Source organism: Mastigoproctus giganteus, chromosome 7, assembly GCF_048544385.1.
Source record: "Mastigoproctus giganteus isolate SK-2022 chromosome 7, ASM4854438v1, whole genome shotgun sequence".
Taxonomy (NCBI): Eukaryota; Metazoa; Arthropoda; class Arachnida; order Uropygi; family Thelyphonidae; genus Mastigoproctus; species Mastigoproctus giganteus.
In genome coordinates this window covers 201,702,775-201,723,957 of record NC_143581.1, presented here as the reverse complement: position 1 = coordinate 201,723,957, position 21,183 = coordinate 201,702,775, and the positions used below count along the sequence as shown (strand labels likewise).

Genomic DNA, 21,183 nt, shown 5'->3' with positions numbered 1-21,183 from the left:
TGTTCAATTTCTGTTCGCTGTTTATAGCTTCAATTACATAAATGAGCAAGGGTTTGAGATCATAAAGTCTCAGTTTGGCTAAATATGACATTAAATACTTGTCCAACTTTTGTTTAATTCTTTATCTTTCTGAACCCTCTAAATTACTAAACTGTAATTAAATTGTACTCTGTGGACAAGCCAGTTTTTAGATAAAAGTTGATATTATTAGACAATTTCAAATATTGTTTAATGAAATATGTATTTTTTTCTATTTTAATATAGGCATTACTGTTATTGGCCCACCTTACTAGAAGTAACACCAACATTCAAAAAATAGTGGCTTTTGAAAATGCTTTTGACAGGCTCTTTCAAATCATTAAAGATGAAAACTGTAATGATGGAGGTAAATTTTATATGCTCTTTAGCAGTATTTCTGATTTCATTTTTGTTACTAAACACTTTTTGTTTCTCAAAATAAATTATTAAATGTCAGAAACTAAACTTATATAATTATTATTTTTAAAATTATTTAATAAACTTATTTAATTATTTTTAAAATTATTTAATAAACTTATTTAATTATTTTTAAAATTATTTAATAAACTTATTTAATTATTATTTTTAAAATTATTTAATAAACTTATTTAATTATTATTTTTAAGACAGAAGATTTCTAAAATTATAAAGTAGAGGGCTTTGTGGATTGCAGTGCCAGCCTCTCTGATTTTATAGCCTTCCTAAGGTTAGGAAGGCTATACAAAAGTGTATACTTTAAGAAGACAAAACAAAAGATGCATACCTGGATCCTTTGTTTCGCCTTGATCTCTGACCTTTCCAAATATATTGCTAAGTTTTTGTTAACTTGTTGGTAAGTCTTGTTATTACACTGTGAACAATAGTACTTATATTTTGCAAATTGTGAAGATTTAATATACTTGAGAGTGAGGTAATAGTCTCATATATGATTTCCCCTTTACATCTATTCAGTTTTGGCCAGCAATTGATTGTACTAGGCATAATCAATTATTAAGTAGGGATCCAATGCCAGAACACAGAAAACTCTGGATGTTATTGTGATGCCTTAAATGTGTTTAACTGATTCTGCAATCATGTTCAGCAATTCTTAGTGTTGGCAGATTCAGGGTATGGCTGTAGATGCCCCTGTGAGTTCTCCTAACTAACATTGTCCTAGAGGGTCTTGTAAACAGTCTATTTTTGAACCTGCCAGTACCAGTTATACTTTGGAAGAGATATAGTGGCAGTATTTTTGCAGTCATCTCTCAAACATTGGAGATGCTGCTCCTCCAATATTTCAATTCCCTGTCATCATTTATTCAGTTTATTATGGAGCTGGAAGTTAATCATACTCCTCACTTTTTGGATGTTCTGATGTACCAGGTGGGAACCCACTTTTTAGTGCTGGTATGTAGAAAACGAATGTACTGGGAATGGTAAGGGGTGGTTTATCAAGATTGTCAATACAAGAGTTAGAAGAAGAGCAGGATACTAGTATGGCTTTATCTTTAGATGAGGAGGCAATAGAAGCATCAAATTTTAACAGAGGTGAGAGTACAGATGGACAAAAGTTGTGGCCAGTAGTTTTGGCAAGAGACCAGAATGCTCAACTACTGTTTGGACAAAAGGAAGTTTCTACTTTTAGCCTGTTCAAAATCTAGTTTGGACTGATTAATAACTGCTTTACAGTTGTTGTGAGCATTAGTGTAGCCTTCTTTCTAGTAAGTAAATGAACAATCTGTGCGAGGTTGTTAGTACATTGCAAAAGCTTCAGTATCACAACCAGCTGTGTCTGTGTGACTAGAAAACAGAAGACAGCTGGAGTTATCAATCTTAAAATTGCCAAGGAAAATTGCCTCACTCTTAGGAAAGTTGTACTGGAGAAAGTAGAGTTTCAAAGAAAGGAAGTCAAAGAGTTCCAAGTGATTAGTGGAGTTGGGAAAATGATAGAGGCAGCGGATTAATTTGACAGAATGGGGTAGAGAAGATTGAAAAGAGGAGATTCTAAATTATTAAGTCTCTGACTGGGAATATCAGATTGGATATATGTAGATTGTTTGTTTGGGGATTTATTAGGCTCATCAGCAACTATGGCCATAGTGTGCCGTATATGTAGAAGTATTACTACCTTTGAAGTGAAAGGAATTGTACATCGAATGATTAGGACAACTGAGATGTGCGGCGGTTGAGGAAATCAATAATTGGGATTCTGTCAGAAAAACTAAGTGGGGCTTGGCAGACTGCAGTTGGGAAAGGACATCATTGATATTGGAACTGAGACCATATATGTATATTTTTGAAATGAATGAAAAAGTTTTTGTGTGGTTTATATCTTTTTGCAGTTAAGTTTGTTCTATTATTTTGACTATTCATGATGTATTGTATGAATGTTTGACTATTCATGATGTGTTGTATGACGATTCGTGAATATGTTGTATGAATTAATGAAATTTTTGGATATGGTGTCCACACAAGCAATAATATCCAGCTCCTTAATATAATGTGGCCTCGCAATGTCCCCCTACAAATAACACTACTTGGACTACCTCCAGTCACTACCTGACAGATAGAGGCAGAGATTATACAGTAGCTGATCTGGATGACTCCTATAGAGTTACCAGTAGATTTGATCTGGCAGACTATCTAGTGGCCAGCCTGTGACACTGTTTTACAGCTGTAACCTCAAAATCTAAGGAAGATTGGATGTTGTCATGATGCCCATCATAACCTCAAAAGACATCAATCATACTGCATGATGAAATGATTCTCTTTTATCGGATTAAATATCTAGATTGCAGTGTTTGTTACATTGGTGGGCTAGTAGGAGACTTATTGATTGTGTCCTATTGCCTGATTTCAAAATTTTTGGTTACTAAATAAACACATTTATTTTAGTATTGTATGTGTTTGTGTACAATGTCTAACTAAATACCAAAATTCAACATTTTTTGAAGGTGTTGCTGTTGAGGATTGCCTTGCTGTTTTGTTTAATCTTTTAAAGAACAATTTGTCAAATCAAAATTTCTTTAAAGAAGGAAGTTACATCCAGTGTTTAACACCACTTTTTAATATGCCAAAAGAAACGTTTGGATGGTCTGCACAGAAAGCTACCAATATTCATTTATTATTACAGGTATGGTTATCATTTTGCACCAAAATTTTTGATTTCTCTATTAAAACTGAAATATTTAAAATATTGCATGTAACATAAAAGGAGTTTTCTGAGGATTCGGCGAACAGATATGCTGGTTGCAAGCTGGACACTGTTTATTAGTATTTTCACTTGGCCAGCTTAAATGATAGCATGACTGCAGAAATATGTTGAACAGTGCCTGCTTTAAGTACAAGTATATAGTCTTTACCTTCATTATTATTGTTTTCATTAATTTTGCTGATTATTTATTATTATTATTCTGTTATGATTTATTATGATTAATATAATATTTAATATTTTATTTAATTTTTAATTTATTAAAATTTAATATTTAATTTATTATGATTAATATTTAATTTATTATGATTAATATAATTAATGCTTGCATACCTCATTAAATTTCACCCCTGTTAATACTTACTGGTCTCATTTTTGTTTACCATCTAATAATATGCCTTTGGAACTCAGTTTATTGTTATGAATCTTTATTAATAATTCTGTATGGAATGCAGACACCAGAAACATGGATTATTCTTAATTTCCTCATTACACTTTTCACTGCTGCTAGTGTGAAGTTATCTGTGACTTCAAAAATTCCATGTAAAACTGGTCAAAAGTGACTGTAGCAAGGCTCTGTTACAATGTCTACCTTGCAGTGTTCCACTCTTTGGCCTTTTATCACCTGAATTTTATCAGCTGACTGAACAAAAATGCTGATGAGTAATGTGCCACTTGCCTCCATCACAGTCATCTCTTAAAAATTTTCAAAACCCTCCCTATAGCTTTAACAGTTTGTTTCCAAAGCAAATTGTTTATTGTCAAATAAAATCCTTATGAGAGATAAGGCATTATGTAGGTGAAATGTAATCAAAAATGGAAACTAATGTATTCCACTGTATTGTTAATGCTTCTATTTCCAATCTGATAATTTATTTAAAGTAATATTATAAAGATCTTTGCTTAACACTGTATATAATCATTCCTTTAAATGAATAATATGTTGTCTTCATTAGTGCAACTAAAATGTTTTTATCTTTTAAGGTTTCTTGATATTGCAGATTAGAAATATAAGAAATTTACATAAGTAACAATATGAACAAAAGACTAGGGAACTGAATATTTATTGGTTTAATACTCATACTTCAAATAATGGGATGATAAAGTCCTTGAGGAGATTTTGTTTTGTTTATATACTATTACAGTAAATTGCTTCATGGATTTCTTGTACTTTCAATCTCTCTCTCTCTCTCTCTCTCTCTCTCTCTCTCTCTCTCTCTCTCTCTCTCTCTCTCTCTCTCATGACAGATATATAGTATATAAATCTTCTGAAAATTTAGATTAATTCTCTGTTAGTTCAATCAAGCCTTCCATCTAAGTATTATAGAATTGAAAGACTGTTATGTTCTAGTAGGACAACATCTTCATATCTAAATCCAAAACACACAAGTCTAGTATATAATATTTTCTAGATTTTAATCTAGCCAACTTTGAAAATAAATACATTTTTAAAATACAGCAAAAAATACTTGCATTATAAAGAGCCTAACACAAAAGGGACAAGGGGTAATCACTTATAACTTTCTGTATGGCAAGCTTACAACATGCTCTCATTTATCTGTAAATGTCATATTGTTATTGCAGTGTACTGCAGAAGTATTTAATGTAAGACTTACATTTTTAATCAGTTTGTTTATCATGATGCTTCTGCTGGGAATCAAACTAAGCTTACTGATCTAGCTGTTACAATTGATAAATCTAAATTGTACTGCCTTCCAGACACAATTACAGGGCCAAGTAATTTGATTAAAATGTGCTATGTAAAGTGTGTTATTGGCAAAAGTCAATGATCTTATTGGTTGAATGGGTTTTGTGAAGTTCACAGTAATTTGCATCATACATCCCAGGAACTATTATTTAGCTTCCTGATTTAAGATTATCAATGCTGAATTACAAGTAGCTGAGTGGTTTTAACCACAATCCTCCTATGCCATGCAGAAAAGGCTTGAGTTCCAATCCTGTCAATAATGTAAATGACTTTAGTGGCTTTTTCATAACCTGGACAAGTTAGTCAATCTCGGGCAAAGTACAGAATCTTGTAATTCTTCTCAGTTCCTGCAAAATAACACAAATTACAGCTAATTTTTCTCATCATACCATATTTTTGGTATATAACATAAGATATAATTATTAAAATTTTTCTGAAATTGAAATCCCAATATAAAATTTTGCATTGCATCAGTGATGCAGTGTACCTCTATAGCTAGGTGGGCAGGAGCAGCAGTGCGTAGCACACACTTCTTGATTAGACCGGGGTTTGAGCCCGTGACCATCAAATACGGAGAATGCGGAAAGGTTAGGGAATAACCACTGCATATCCCCAGAGCAATATGGCCTTAGTTGCTAATGCTCCTAAACACCAAATAACAACAATCAGTGATGCAGTGCACTGTGCAATAGAAATATGCCATTTAGAGAAAAGTGAGGACATATTCTAAACTTAATGTTCACAAAGTTTCAAGTTATTACTACTTGTTTCTTTTGTGCCAGGCTTTTGACAATGCAAGTATTTTTTCTGGATTTTAAAAATCAATAAATATTTGAAGCTGGCTAGGTTAAATTTTAGCAAACTATGTACTAGGCATGTGTGTTTTGGCATTACACATGATGATGTTTCATTGGAATATGTAGAGTCTTTCAAGGGATTATAGGTTTTGAACAAGCGATGAAAATCACAGTTGAAAAACCATGTGATTGATTAAAAGTCCAGTTTCAGAAATATATCATGTAAGGAATGAATTGTAATGAATTTTAACTTGAAATTTAAAATTCTGGTGGAAAAAAAAATCATCTTGTTGTTTTCAGCAAGATGCAGTTGATAAGTGTAAAGATAAAGCCAGCTGAAATATTCTTTTTTTTCTGCACTCAGTGTATGGTCTGGATTTAGAGGTTGTCCTTTGGCAGCCATTACTCTATTGATAATTCTTTTCCTATTTTTTATTTCTGCACTCAGCGTACAGTCTAGATTTAGAGGTTGTCTTTAGTCAGCCATTACTGTATTTCTAATTAACCAAAAAATGTACAGTTTGGCACAGTAGCATTTCATTTTGTGTAACTCTCTTACCAAATTTTAGGAGATTTGTTGACATTCAGCTTGAAAATTTTTTGTGGAATTGGTTTAATTTTTATGGAAGACCCTATTGCACATTATATATACATATAATATTAGCATTAGCAAGGGCACATGATGCAAGAAAGCAAGCTTATATAGCATCAGCCAAAAAAACACACACACACACACACACACACACACACACACACACACACACACACACACACACACACGCCCCTTTCTCATTTCACTCATCCACCGGCTCCAAATGTTTGTCTAGTTCTGCCTTGAATCTGTTTAAGCTATCCACTTCTACAATGACAGATGGAAGTTTGTTCCAGCAATCAACCACCCACTGGCTAAAGGCAAACTTCCGCACATCTATCCTACAACTGTCTTTCCTCAATTTGAATTTATGCCCTCTCAGGCAATTATTCTGAGCAAGAGGAAGAATCCCATCAGCACTGAGCATGCTAAAAACCATTCAAGGCTTTATACACCTCAATCAGATCACCTCGCAGGTGCTTAGTCTCCAGCCACTGTAATTTGCAAAATTTAAGCCTTTCTTCTTAAGAGCAACCCTTTGTTCCATTCACTAATCTTGTTGCCCTTCTCTGTACTCGTTCCAACAGCTCTACATCCTTCTTAAAATGAGGCCTCCAGACCTGTATACAGTGCTCAAGGTGTGGCTGACCATTGCCTTATACAAAGGGATAATCTCCTCCTTATCCCTGCTAGAAAAATTCCTGTATATCATTGACAAGACACTATGGGCTACTCTTGCAGATCATCTGCACTGCTCAGAAAACTTCATATCTGCCTGCACAATTACTCCCAGGTCCTTTTCACTCTCTACCTCTGTCAGTGTAGTACCACACAGTTGATATGTTACTCTGGGCTTACTTCTTCCCATATGTAGTACTTTACATTTGTCAATGTTAAACTTCAGTTACCACCTCTCAGCCCATCTACTCAACTTTTCTAGATCCTGTTGCAGCAGCGTACTGTCATTAGTGTCATTAACAACCCTGCCGACCTTCGTATCGTTTGCAAACTTGAACATTAAGCCTGATATACCATCATCAATATCATTAATGAATACAGAAAACAACAATGGACCCAACACTGAACCCTGGGGGACTCCACTAATAACATTAATCCACGAAGAGCAGTGTCCATTGATTACCACTCTCTGTCTTCTCCCAATGACCACCGCATATTCCCGGAGCAATATGGCCTTAGTTGCTAATGCTCCTAAAAAACAAAACAACAAACAACAGCTCTGTCTTCTCCCACTTAACCATCCCTTTATCCATAGCAGCAATTTGCCTCCAGTGCCACACTGCTCCAAATTGTGCAGCAGTCTTCCATGTGCAGCAGTATCAAAAGCCTTTCTAAGATCCAAATATATGATATCAAAATTATTTTTTGCATCCAGTTCCTTTGTGACTATTGTCTAATCAAATTGGTCAGACAAGACTTTCCATTAACAAACCCACGGTGTGTCCGAGCTATAACTGAAGTCTTGTCTAAATGATCCTGCAATGCTTCTTTAGCAAGTGCCTCCATTAATTTCTCTGGAACAGAAGTTAAACTAACAGGCCTGTAATTACCTGTCTCCCTTTGATCCTCCTTTGTGGATTGTCATTTGCACATTTCCATTTGCTGCCTCCTTTAATATAACTGGATAGATTCCATCCACTACAGGTGCCTTTCTTATGTTTGTCTTCAATTTCTCCTCCACTTTACTCTCAGTTATTACAAGATTATCTAGCTTACTGCCAAGAGTTTAATACACCTCTGGCATTCCCCTCCCTGAATAACTCCTCATGTGTGAATGTAGATGCAAAATATTCATTTAGTTTGTTAGCTACCTGAGCAGGATCATCAACAGTTGAACCATCGATATCAAGTGGACCAATCTGATTCATCCCCTTCCTTCTAGAGTTTACATAAGTAAAGAACTCTGCTGTTTTTCTTTGTATCATTTGCCAGAGATTTCTTGTAATTTGCCTTTGCCTGCCTAACCTCCATTGTCAATTGATTACAGACCAGCCTATGATAGATATCTCTATCATAGGCTTCTGTGTCACCTGTTAATTTATGTATTCCATGCATTTTTCTTCTTTGCCACATGTCTAATTAATTCATCTGTCAACCATTTAGGCCTAAGTCTTGAACAATATTTCTTAGTTGGTATGAAAAGCCTAGTAGCTTCCAAGATTATTTCTTTGAATGCGTCCCATTTTGAATTTGCTGTTGGTAACATCATCATCAGTTGGTCCCACTGTATAGAATTTAAATGCTGTCTCAGACCACTGTAGTCACCTTTGTGAAAGAAAAAACCCTTCCCTTTACCTCTGATGGTAAAGGGAAGGGTTTTTGTGGGATTTACTGAAAGAGTTAGCTTTTTGAGTAAATCATGTCCTGTTCCTGATTACTCCACAAACATCAAAGAAGCAGTGCATTTCAAAAGGCTGTGATTCAGAGAACAACTGTCCCCCCCTCAGTTCTTCCCTGAGCCACAGCACTCCCTTTGGCGCATTATAGCCTTAGTTGCTAATGCGCCAATAAAACCCAACAATCAACCAACAGCACTCCCATTAGTTTGAGCCTTTTGCTTTGCTGCTTTCGTCTGAGTCATGATTTCTATTCAATTTCAAATAAAATTCCAATACAAAATATAGCCCTATACTTATATCCCAATGCTGTTATAACATTTTATATATGTATTTCAGTATCGAATATTATCTCCGAGTTACTTTATATAACTTTTTTTATCTCCTGTCAAGTTATATGTATTAATTTATAATGTTACGTTTGTAAAAACTAGGTTGTATGTTTTTAGTTAAAAAAAAAGTACAATTTAATTGACAGTGAAATTTAATAAGATTAGTAAATTTTACTGATTAATTTATACTATTATACTCGCTATCTAGTTCGGGGTACACGTTGTATCGTATAAGAATGGCGGCAAGTTACGAACAGTAAATCTACGGACATGAGGTATTAATTACTTTCAAAATCACTCTATCTAAATTCAAAATAAACCACAGAGCTTGACTAGGTCTATAAGCTACTTATAGAAAATTATTTAATCTAACAATTACGTCAATAAAAATGGCTAAATATAATTAAAACTTAGCATTCGCGGGAGCTGCAAAATTTGTTCAACACGTGGATTAGATACCCTTACCGATATTAAGTAATAACCTTCAAAAATCTCTATCTATGTTCAAATTAAACTAAAGTATTGTTACTAGGAATATAAAGCAACTCTAGAAAATAAATTAATATGTCAATTTAAGTCAATAAAAAAGCAAAAAATTTAAAAAGCTTCTCTATTAGCTGGAGCCGTAAAAACTTCACCTGTTCACATTTACTCTCGTACCCATATCTAACTGAAAATCAGTTAGATTATGGCAATATGTAGTATTAATGTAATATGCTACATTTTTGCTGTATATTTCCAACTAAATTTGATATCAGAATTATAAATTCTTTGTAATATAACAGTAAGATTACATTATTATTATCATTATTAAATCGAACATGCTCATAATTTGTACATGCATTTTTGACAGATAGTGAGAACATTGGTATCTCCCACTAATCCTTTACAAGTTATATCATCATGTCAGAAAATAATGCATCAGTGTGGTAAGTTGAAATCTGTTATCTTTTATTTTGTTATTTTTTGTAAAGCAAGGTAAGCTTTCATTTTGAATAGAAAAAAAGAAATTGGAAATGTCCTATGTGATTTATTATTTCATACTTGTCAGCTTTTTTGATTTAGCCATAAAATTTACAGAAAATGTCTGTCTCTCACATTGGTTTTATATTTTCCAGATATAATCTGTGGTATGTGTTGATGTAGTCCTACCAGATGAGATAACAACTGATATAAATTTATGAAGTGAAACTGAAATGTGAGATGCTGGAACTCACTTTAGCAACTTTATTTTTGCTATGCCATCACTGGACAGAGTCATTCTTATTGCTAAACCAACCTGTTTATCAAATCACAGATGACTTATCAATCAGTCAGTTAGTTTTTCATGTAATTATTGTGCTTATATGAAAAAAGTCTCATTTTATTTTCTGCGTGCCTCAAACATGTAGAAAATAAAATGAAATATGTAAATTACTGAAACAATCTAAATTTTATCTGTTGTTGGAACTCTTTCTCTTTCTGTGTGTATTGCAGCCAGGTTTGGACAGTGAACTCCAGTGTCATGCCGAATGGCAAGAATGAAGAAAGTTAATCACATTTCTGTTTCTAAATGTGAGGTTTCCCCTTTGGTCATGAGTTAACTCATTGAAAAGGGCATGCCCTGTCCCTTTACAGTTAATTTTTTCTTTCTGTACAAGACATATTGGATAATCATACAGTTCAACATGCTGTCTTAGCAGTGCAGATGTTCTAACATGAGCTGAATGAGTTAACATGCTGTTAATGATATACAGGAACTTTGCCAGTAGGAACAAGGAGGTGATTATCCCATTTGCATAAGGCAATGGTTAGGCCACATCTTGAGTGCAGCAAGCAGGTCTGGAAGCCTCATTTTAATAAAGATGTGGTTCTCTTGGAATGTGTGCAGAGAAGAGCAACCAATTACTCAAGAACATAAAGGGGTATCCTTTTTTACACAAAAGACTTTAGTTCTGAAAATTGCTGCTCTTGGAAACTAGGCATTTGCATGGAGACCTGATTGAAGTGTTTAAGGCTTGAAATGGATTGAGTAAACTTAACGATGATGGTATTTTAATTCTTACTCAGACAATGCAAACAAGGTACATAAACTCAAATTGAAAAAGGATGACTGCAGAATAGATGTGCAAATGTTTTATTTCAGCCAGAGAGTGGTATTGATGATTGGAGAGTGAATTAGAGATTATTGGAACAAACCACCATATGGTGTAATGGAGGTGGGGAGTTTGAATGAAGTTAAGGAAGAATTAGACATATTATTAAATGGGATGGGCAGTGTGTGTGTGTGTGTGTGTGTGTTTTTGACTGATGCTATATAAGCTTGCATCCTTGGCCACTGCTATTACTAATAATGATAATATTGTAGATCAGGTATACCCAGCAACGTTGATTTATCTCTATGGGCTGTGATACATTCAAGATGGCATTGCAACCATCAGCTGTGTATTTTCAACTTAACCACTCTTTAACAAATACACAAAAGAGGTTCAAGTTTAAAATTCACGTAAGTGAAATAATAATAAAAAAAAGAGTAAAAACCTTATTGCCAGTATCCTTTTATGAGCTAATTGGGGACTCTAATCTGATGCACTAAACTTTCAGTATTACAAGTATATAAATAAATTTTTTAAAAGTTACAAATTTTCACGGAGTGTGTTTGGTAGTCATATCTGAATGTTATTTCTTGCTGTAATTACTATGGTTTCTGTACAGAATAGCTTATAATGATTTCACCCTTATTGCCACACTTACAAAAACTCTCACTAATAACACCGGTCAAAGCTAAAATGTTTTGGTAATAAAATTAGTCAATTTCGACTAATGTTAAATATGAATATGACAGTTAAAATGGATAAATTTCGACTAATGTTAAATATGAAAATGACAGTTAAAATTAGCTATTAGCTTTTGGTGATACTAAATGTGTCACTTTCATTGTGTTTTTGCCTGATTTTTGGAAAATTTGGCCTTGAGATACAGGTTGTGTGGCAACACTGCAGCCATTGGTTCTGAGTCATGCTATTTCCAGTCTAGATATGTAAATCAGTCTGAGCCAGGCATCTATCTGTGCTGCACTTTGTTGTTTAAGGCTGAGCAAAAACTTAAAATTTAGCATGCTGTGTAAGGGTGTAAATAATATGAATAATGAGAAATCTTTGGCAAAGGATACAAAGAAAAACAGCAAAGAGTTCTTTACTTATGTAAACTCTGGAAGGAAAGGGATGAATCAGATCTGACCGATTAACATAGATGGGTTGACTATTGATGATCATGCTCAGGTAGCTGATAAACTGAATGAGTATTTTGTATCTACATTCACACATGAGGAGTTATTTAATGAGGGGAGTGCCAGAAGTTTGTGAAACACTAACATTGAGCTAAATGATTTTGTAATAACTGACAGCAAAGTGGAAGAGAAATTGTTGAAGTTAAACATAAAAAAGGCACCTGGGGTGGATTGGATCCATCCAGTATATTAAAGGAGGCAGCAAAGGAAGTAAGCAAACCCTTAGCCATAATTATGAGAGCTTCCTTGGACTCAGGGGAGGTCCCCATGGACTGGAGGTGTGCAAATGTATGAACAATTCACAAACGGGGTTCAAAAGGTGACACAAGTAACTATAGACCTGTTAGTTTAACTTGTTTTCCGGGGAAAATAATGGAATCACTGGTTAAAGAAGCATTGCAGGATCATCTAGACAAGAGTGCAGTAATAGTTAAGACACAGTATGGGTTTGTTAAAGGGAGGTCTTGTCTGACCAATTTTATTGGATACTATGATGTGGCCACAAACGAACTGAATGCCAAAAATAATTTTGATATCATATACTTGGATTTCAAGAAAGCTTTTGATACTGTTGCACATGGAAGACTGCCATACAAATTGGAGAGGTATGGTAAGTTGCTACAATGGATAAAGGGATGGTTGAATGGGAGACAACAGAGAGTGCTAATCAATGGACACTGTTCATCGTGGACAAATGTTATTAGTGAAGTTCCCCAGGGTTTGGTGTTAGGCCCATTGTTCTTTTGTATAGTTATCAATTATATTGAAGAAGGTATATCAGGTTTAATGCCAAGTTTGCAGATGATACAAAAGTTGGCAGGGTTGTTAATAACAATAAAGACAGTATGCTACTCCAACTGGATCTAGATAAGTTGGGCAAATGGGCTGAGAAGTGGCAACTGAAGTTTAACATTGACAAATGCAAAGTACTGCATATGGGTAGCAATAACTGAAGAGAAATGTACCAACTGTGGAAATGTGGACTAATGTTATTAGTGGAGTCCCTCAGGGCTCAGTGTTGGGTCCATTATTGTTTTCTGTATTTATAAATGATATTGATGATGGTATATCAAGCTTAATGTCCAAGTTTGCAGACGATACAAAGGTTGGCAGGGTTGTCAAGGACACTACTGACACTATGCTGCTGCAACAGGATCTGGAAAGGTTGAGCAGATGGGCTGAGAGGTGGCAAATGAAGTTTATCATTGACAAATGTAAAGTACTACACATGGGAAACAGTAACCCCAGAGCAACGTATCAACTCTGTGGTACTACACTGACAGTGGTAGAGAATGAAAGGGACTTGGGGGTGGTTGTGCAGGCAGATATGAAGTTCTCTGAGCAGTGCAAACGGGCTGCAAGAGTAGCTCATGGAGTATTGTCAATGATATACAGGAATTTTTCCAGCAGGGATAAGGAGGTGATTATTCCATTGTATAAGGCAATGGTCAGGCCACACCTAGAGTACTGTGTACAGGTCTGGAGGCCTCATTTCAAGAAGGATGTAGAGCTGCTGGAACGAGTACAGAGAAGGGCAACAAGATTAGTGAATGGAACAAAGGGGTGCTCTTACGAAGAAAGGCTTAAGTTTTGCAAATTACAGTGTCTGGAGACTAGGCACCAGCGAGGTGATCTGATAGAGGTGTATAAAGCCTTGAATGGTTTAAGCATGCTCAATGCTGATGGGATTCTTCCTCTAGCTCAGAAAAATCACCTGAGAGGGCATAAATTCAAATTGAGGAAAGACAGATGTAGGATAGACGTGCGGAAATTTGCCTTTAGCCAGCGGGTGGTTGGTTGGTGGAACAGACTTCCATCCCTTGTGGTGGAGGTTGATAGCCTAAATAAGTTTAAGGCTCAGCTGGACAGGTATTTTGAACGAACAGAGGGGTGAAGTGGAAGTGGGTTTTTTTTTTTTTTTTTTGGCTGATGCTGCATAAGCTTGCTTTCTTGCATCAAATGCCTCTACTAATGCTAAATGCTAAAAACTGTGTGGTACTACACTCAGAGAAGTGAAAAGTGAGAAAGACCTGGGGGTAATTGTGCAGTCAAATATGAAGTTTGCTGAACAGTGCAGATGGGCTGCCAGGGCAGGTCATGGAGTCTTGTCAGTGATATATAGGAATTTTGCTAGCAGGGACAGGGAGGAGATGATCCCATTATACAATGCAATGGTCAGACCACACCTAGAGTACTGTGTACAGGTGTGGAGGTCTCATTTTAGGAAGGATGTAGAGTTGGTAGAATGAGTACAGAGAAGGGCAACACGATTGGTGAGGGGAACAAAGAGGTGCCCTTACGAAGAAAGGTTAAGGTCTGCAAATTGCAGCGCCTGGAGAGTAGGCACCTGCGAGGTGAACTGATTGAGGTGTATAAGGTCTTGAATGGGTTGAGCAAGCTGAATGCTGGTGGGATTCTTCCTCTTCCTCAGATTAAGAACCTGAGGGGGCACAGATTCAAATTGAGGAAAGACAGTTGTAGAATAGATGTGCGGAAATTTGCCTTTAGCTAGTGGGTAATTGATTGGTGGAACAGACTTCCATCTTTTGTTGTGGAAGTTTATAGCCTAAATAAATTTAAGGCTGAGCTGGACAGCAATTGTGAACGAATGGAGGAATGAAATGGGAGGAGTTTTTTTTTTTGCCTGATGCATAAGCTGCTTTCTTGCATCATATGCCTCTACTAATGCTAATTTTTGTTATTTTTTTCTGAAGTGACATTTGCATCAGAGAAGCGTGCCATTATTTCAATAATTAAAAAAGCATACAACTATTATTTTGGCTCCAAGGTTGGGGAACAAGAATAAAAGCTGGGTCTCCAACCTTTCAGCTAAAATGATAGTTGTATGCTTTTCAGCCATCACAAAGGCCTCTCAGTGCCTTCGGCATGTCTACGATATGGAGAGCATTCTGATCATATAACAGAATGCTATTTTTATACGGTATCACCTCTTCAGCAGGGGATTCCCAAGAATAAAAAAGTGGACCGTAAGCTACTTGAATATACCACCTGCTCTTTCACCAGTACCCCACAGAGAAGGACTTCTGTTTTTTTTTTTTTTTTATGAAAACCCCAAACACGAAAGGTATCAAAACCTATAGTACTTAGTACCGTGCATGGGTTGAAGGAGAAGTATTGGGGGAGGGAGATGCTGGAAAACTTTGCTCTAGAGACTAAACATGGGTTTCACCACTTCAAGCCTCCAATAAGCAAAGTGGTGGTATTTCATCGGTTGATGTAAGTCATCTACCACTGTTAGTGAGCCACCAGCTGAATATGTTTTAGAATCTGATGTAGGGTCAGGTGATGGCTGTGATAAATCACCTGAATCCTTCACATGAACAGATCCTGATTTTATTTCCAATTTCCATTCTGCAGAGCCACACAAAGTTATGCAAAATGAATTAAACGATCTTATCAGAAAACTTGATTTAGCAAAAAATAAGGCAGAATTTTTAGGCTGAAAACTACAACAGCAGAATCTCTCTCTCTCTCTCTCTCTCTCTCTCTCTCTCTCTCTCTCTCTCTCTCTCTCTCTCTCTCTCTCTCTCTCTCTAATGGGCTCACATAATTTTAATCACAACCCTCAAGGCTGGCAACTTCATGTATTCTTCTAAATTGAGTTTAAAAACTGCTTTTAAACTCAATTTAGAGTTTAAAAGCAGTGCTACTACATAATGGCAATGGACTACCATTAATTCTAAAAACCATGCATATTATCATATGATAACATATAATAATAATATGTATGAATTTCAGAGCAGGATTTCAAAGGTTATTTAGTATATTGTAATTGTAAATTTATTTTGATAAGTTTTTTCCTGTAATAGTTTGATTTTTTTTAATATTATAAATATAATTTTTTGAAAGTTTCTTTTATTAATAATTAGTAAATTTTATAATGGCTATTACAAGATCTGCCTTGAACACTTCATGAGAGGGTACCATGACTCATACGGAAATAGCCAATGGCAATTTCCAGGTGAGTCAAGATTTTGTCGATTGCAGAAACTGTGGTATGTATTCCAAGGTCGACCTAGTGGATAATCCTAGCTCACTTGGAGATTCTTTTCTTTGTCCCCATTGTAAGAAGTGCACCATCTTAAGTTACAATTTTGTGCATTGCTACAACAATCTGAGTTTGAAAAAACAAGTGCTTGCCCTCGAGAATAATGTAACTGGGAGCTCATCAGCGACTCAAGACTCTAGAAACCTATCAGTTGATGCACTCCCGATTCGGGCCCCAGAACAGTTTGTTCATATGGACATATGAACAAACGTCTCCTTTATTAGGAGATTCCATTGTCAGGGAAACGGGTAATATTTTTTGTAATAAGGATAGGTCGACTGGAACTAGGGTATGTCTGCTGGGAGCAATTATTCATGATGTCACCAACAGACTGGCAGTTTTAAAGGCGGTAAAGAGAATATTATTATTCATGTGGGGATGGATGACATTAAGCATACATGATCTGATTATTTGTTAGACAAATATAGGACCATGCTGATGAAATTCCATGAGTTAGGTCACAATGTCTGTGTGGCTGCAATTCTGCCCAGGCATGATAGGGGGGATTATATGCAGAAAGTCTTGTGGATTAACCCAAGACTTGGACTCTGCAAGGCCTTTGGAGGAAATTTCTATCAACTTGGTCCACACTTGTAGTAGAAGGAATCTGTTTTGTAGAGACAGGATACATTTAAACAAAGATGGTGCAAGAGTTTTTTCCAGTATTATTGAGGATACTTTAAAGGTTCAGGGAAACTGCTAGTTTGGGGGGGACATGCATAATATAGATATGTGTTTATCTGATAATATTGGTCAAAGTAACACTTACACATACCTCAAGAGTTCTTGTTTGTTGCCACAACAGAACATATCAGCAAGATGTTCTGAGGGCAGAAACATTTCAATTGAACAGGTAGCAAATTAGCATTAGCATTAGTAGTAGCATACGTTGCAAGAAAGCAAGCTTATGCAGCATCAGCCAAAAAAAACAAACAAACCCCCCTCCCATTTCACCCCTCCATTTGTCTCAAATGCCTGTCCAGCTCAGCCTTAAATTTATTTAGGCTATTAGCTTCCACAACAAAAGATGAAAGCCTGTTCCACCAATCATCTACCCGCTGGCTAAATGCAAATTTCTGCACATCTATTCTACAACTATCTTTCCTCAATTTGAAACTGTTCCCCCTTAGGTTCTTAGTCTGCGCAAGAGGAAGAATCAGCATCAGCTTGCTCAACCCATTCAAGGCCTTATACACCTCAATCAAACAACCTCGCAGGTGCCTACTCTTCAGGCACTGCAATTTGCAGAACTTAAGCTTTTCTTGGTAAGAGCACCCCTTTGTTCCCCTCACCAATCTTGTTGCCCTTCTTTGTACTCTTTCTAGCAACTCGACATCCTTCCTAAAATGAGGCCTCCAGACCTGTACACAGTACTCTAGGTGTGGCCTGACCATTGCCTTGTATAACAGGATAATCACCTCCCTGTCCCTGCTAGCAAAATTCCAATATCTCAATGACAAGACTTCATGACCTGCCCTGGCAGCCCATCTGCATTGCTCAACAAACTTCATATTTGACTGCACAATTACCCCCAGGTCTTTTTTACTTTCCACTTCCCTGAGTGGTACCACACAATTGGTACGTTTCTCTTTGGTTATTGCTACCCATATGCAGTACTTTGCATTTGTCATTGTTAAACTTCAGTTGCCACTTCTGAGCCCATTTTCCCAACTTATTTAGATCCAGTTGGGGTAGCATACTATCTTTACTGTTGTTAACAACCCTGGCAACCTTTGTATCATCTGCAAACTAGGACATTAAACCCGATATACCTTCATCAATATCATTGATAAATATACAAAACAACAATGGGCTCAACACTGAACCCTGGGGAAACCCACTAATAATATTTGTCCATGAAGAGCAGTGTTCATTGATTACCACTCTCTGTCATCTCCCACTCAACCATCCTTTTATCCATTGTAGCAATTTACCCTTAATGCCCTACCTCTCCAATTTGTACAGCAGTCTTCCATGTGCAACAGTATTAAAGCTTTCTTGAAATCCAAGTATATGATATCAAAATTATTTTTGGCATTCAGTTCCTTTGTGACCACATCATAGTATCCAATCAAATTGGTCAGACAAGACCTCCTTTTAACAAACCCATGCTGTGTCTTAACTTTTACTGCGGTCTTGTCTAGATGATCCTGCAATGCTTCTTTAATCAGTGATTCCATTATTTCCCCTGGAACACAAGTTAAACTAACAGGTCTGTAGTTACTTGTGTGATTTGGTGATACATTTGCACACTTCCAGTCCATGGGGACCTCCCCTGAGTCCAAAGAAGCTCTCATAATTATGGCCAAGGGTTTGCTTACTTCCTTTGCTGCCTCCTTTAATATAACTGGATAGATCCCGTCCACCCCAGGTGTCTTCCTTATGTTTAATTTCAACAATTTCTCCTCCACTTTGCTCTCAGTTATTACAAAATTACTTAGCTCCCTGTTAGCGTTTGATAAACTTCTGGCACTCCCCTCATTGAATAACTCCTCGTGTGAATGTAGATGCAAAATACTCATTCAGTTTATCAGCTACCTGAGCATGATCATCAATAGTCAAACCATCTATGTTAAGTGGTCCAATCTGATTCATTCCTTTCCTTCTAGAGTTTACATAAGTAAAGAATTCTTTGCTGTTTTTCTTTGCATCCTTTGCCAAAGATTTCATGTAATCTGCCTTTGCCTGCCTAACCTCCTTTGTGACTTGATTACAGACTAGTGTATACCTGCCATAGGCTTCTGTGTCACCTGATACTTTATATGCATCCCATACATTTTTTTTTCTCTGCCATAAGCCTCATTAATTCATCTGACATCCATTTAGGCCTAAACCTTGAACAGTATTTCTTAGTCAGAATGAAAAGCCTAGTAGCCTCCAAAATTAAGTCCCTGAAGGCTACCCATTTAGAATTCAACATTGGTAACATCATAAGTTGATCCCACTGCACAGAATTTAAAAACTGTCTGAGAACTCTGTAGTCACCTTTACGAAAGCAAAAGCTCTTCCCTTTAGCCTTTATGGTAGTTATATCTTAAGTAATTCCCACATCAGTACAATGTGATCACTGTCACCCAGTGGTTCTTTTATCTGCAAATTCTTAATGCATGAATAATTACTGCTGATAATCAGATCAAGGGTATTACTCCCTCTGGTTGCCTCTCGAACATGTTCCTGTAGAAAAATCATCCAATAAATCCACAAAAGTCTTGCTAGTGTGAACGAGTGACCAACCCATGAGTTCCAGTCGATATGTGTAAAGTTAAAATCCCCCATTATAAGATATTCTGATTTACTGGCCCACTCTATTTCTCTGCACAACTGCTCATTATAATCATCAGATTCATTAGGCCTATAACACACACCTATTCTTATTTTTCCTTTCCCAGTGCTTATTTCACACCAAACAGACTCAATACTGCATTGTCCGCCAACATCAGTTGGATGCACTTCCTTAGATTTTATGTGTTTCTTTACTAACGGCATAACCCTTCCTCCATTCCTGCCCTGTCTATCCTTCCTGTATGCATTGTACTCCCCAGATTCCAATTCTGCACTGCTTATATCTATGTGACACCATGTCTCTGATATCCCAACAATATCTGCCTTTGATGTCTTGACTAGTACTTCAAGCTTCAAATTTATTAACTATACTCCTAGCATTGGTGCACATGCAAGTATACATGCACCTGTTCCTGGCGCCTCCGTAGCCAGGTGGGAAGGAGCAGCAATGCGTAGCACACGCTTCTTGATTAGACCGGGGTTCGAGCCCATCACCACCAAATACGGAGGATGCGGAAAGGTCAGGGAATGACCACCGCATATCCTGGAGCAATATGGCCTTAGTTGCTAATGCTCCTAAAATCCAAAACAACAAACAACAAGCACCTCTTCCTACTCTTGGTTACCCTAACACAGCCCATGTACTTACTTGTTCCACTATGACTCTCAACAGTCCTGGAAATCTCTATCACCTTGCTTTCCAGGCTGCTGCTCATTCTAATTGAAGCAGTGCAAGAATCACTTTTGCCTCTGCCTGCAGCCACTGTTAACCTTTTAGTCTGTGTATCCCCACAAGCTAGCAGTTTTCTGACTCTCCTAACACTGCCTCAATAGAATCAGCAAGTATTCTTGCACCCTTTCTATTTAAGTGTACCCCATCCCTGTAGAAGCAGTCTCTCCTGGCACAGACCAGGCTGAAAAAAATTCTACCCCTTGAGTCTTGCACAATCTCTCCAGGGCTGAATTGATCGACAAGCCTCTCATCATATACTCCCTCCTATCGTGTCTGGGCAGAATTGCAGACACTTTCACATTCATCCCTAACGCAACATTTTTCAACATTGACCTGTACTTGTTGATTAAATCTGCAGATCTCTTAATGTCATTAGTTCCAACGTTTACAACAACATCACTTTTTTTGCCCTTAAAAGATGATATCTGCTCTACAATGTCATCAACTTTTGCTCCTGGCAGACATACCCTGGTCCTGTTCCACCTAGTATATTCCCCATCTCCCTGACAGAGTCACCAACAATAACTAGTTCCTTTGGGACCATCGCATTCTGCCTTGGAGACTGTCTCTGTTTTGCCTGATGCAGAGGAGTGAACTCTGTTGTTGAGCTGGGCTGTTGAGAGCTTGATGGGCCCCTCATATTAAATTTTCGAGGGCATTTACCCTACACCTCAAGCTCTCATAGACGCCCATCAGAACGCTGAGTTGGCACCTAATTTCTTGACACTCTAGACACCTAGTACACACAAAGGCATCCTCCTTGCCTAAGGTGCCTCCATAGCCAGGTGGGCAGGAACAGCAGTGCGTAGTAGCACACACTTCTTGATTAGACCAGGGTTA

General features: G+C 36.8%; 1 protein-coding gene across 1 annotated transcript in view; it reads left to right on the top strand.

Moving 5' to 3' along the window:
• The window catches only part of LOC150083570 (general vesicular transport factor p115-like), a 114,960-nt gene that overhangs the window by 39,956 nt on the left and 53,821 nt on the right, over window positions 1–21,183 (top strand). The window contains exons 6-8 of the mRNA XM_090378525.1: window positions 265–385; window positions 2,952–3,130; window positions 9,845–9,920. Of these exons, the coding sequence (XP_090234651.1) occupies window positions 265–385; window positions 2,952–3,130; window positions 9,845–9,920 (376 nt within the window). The remainder of the gene's footprint in view (window positions 1–264; window positions 386–2,951; window positions 3,131–9,844; window positions 9,921–21,183) is intronic.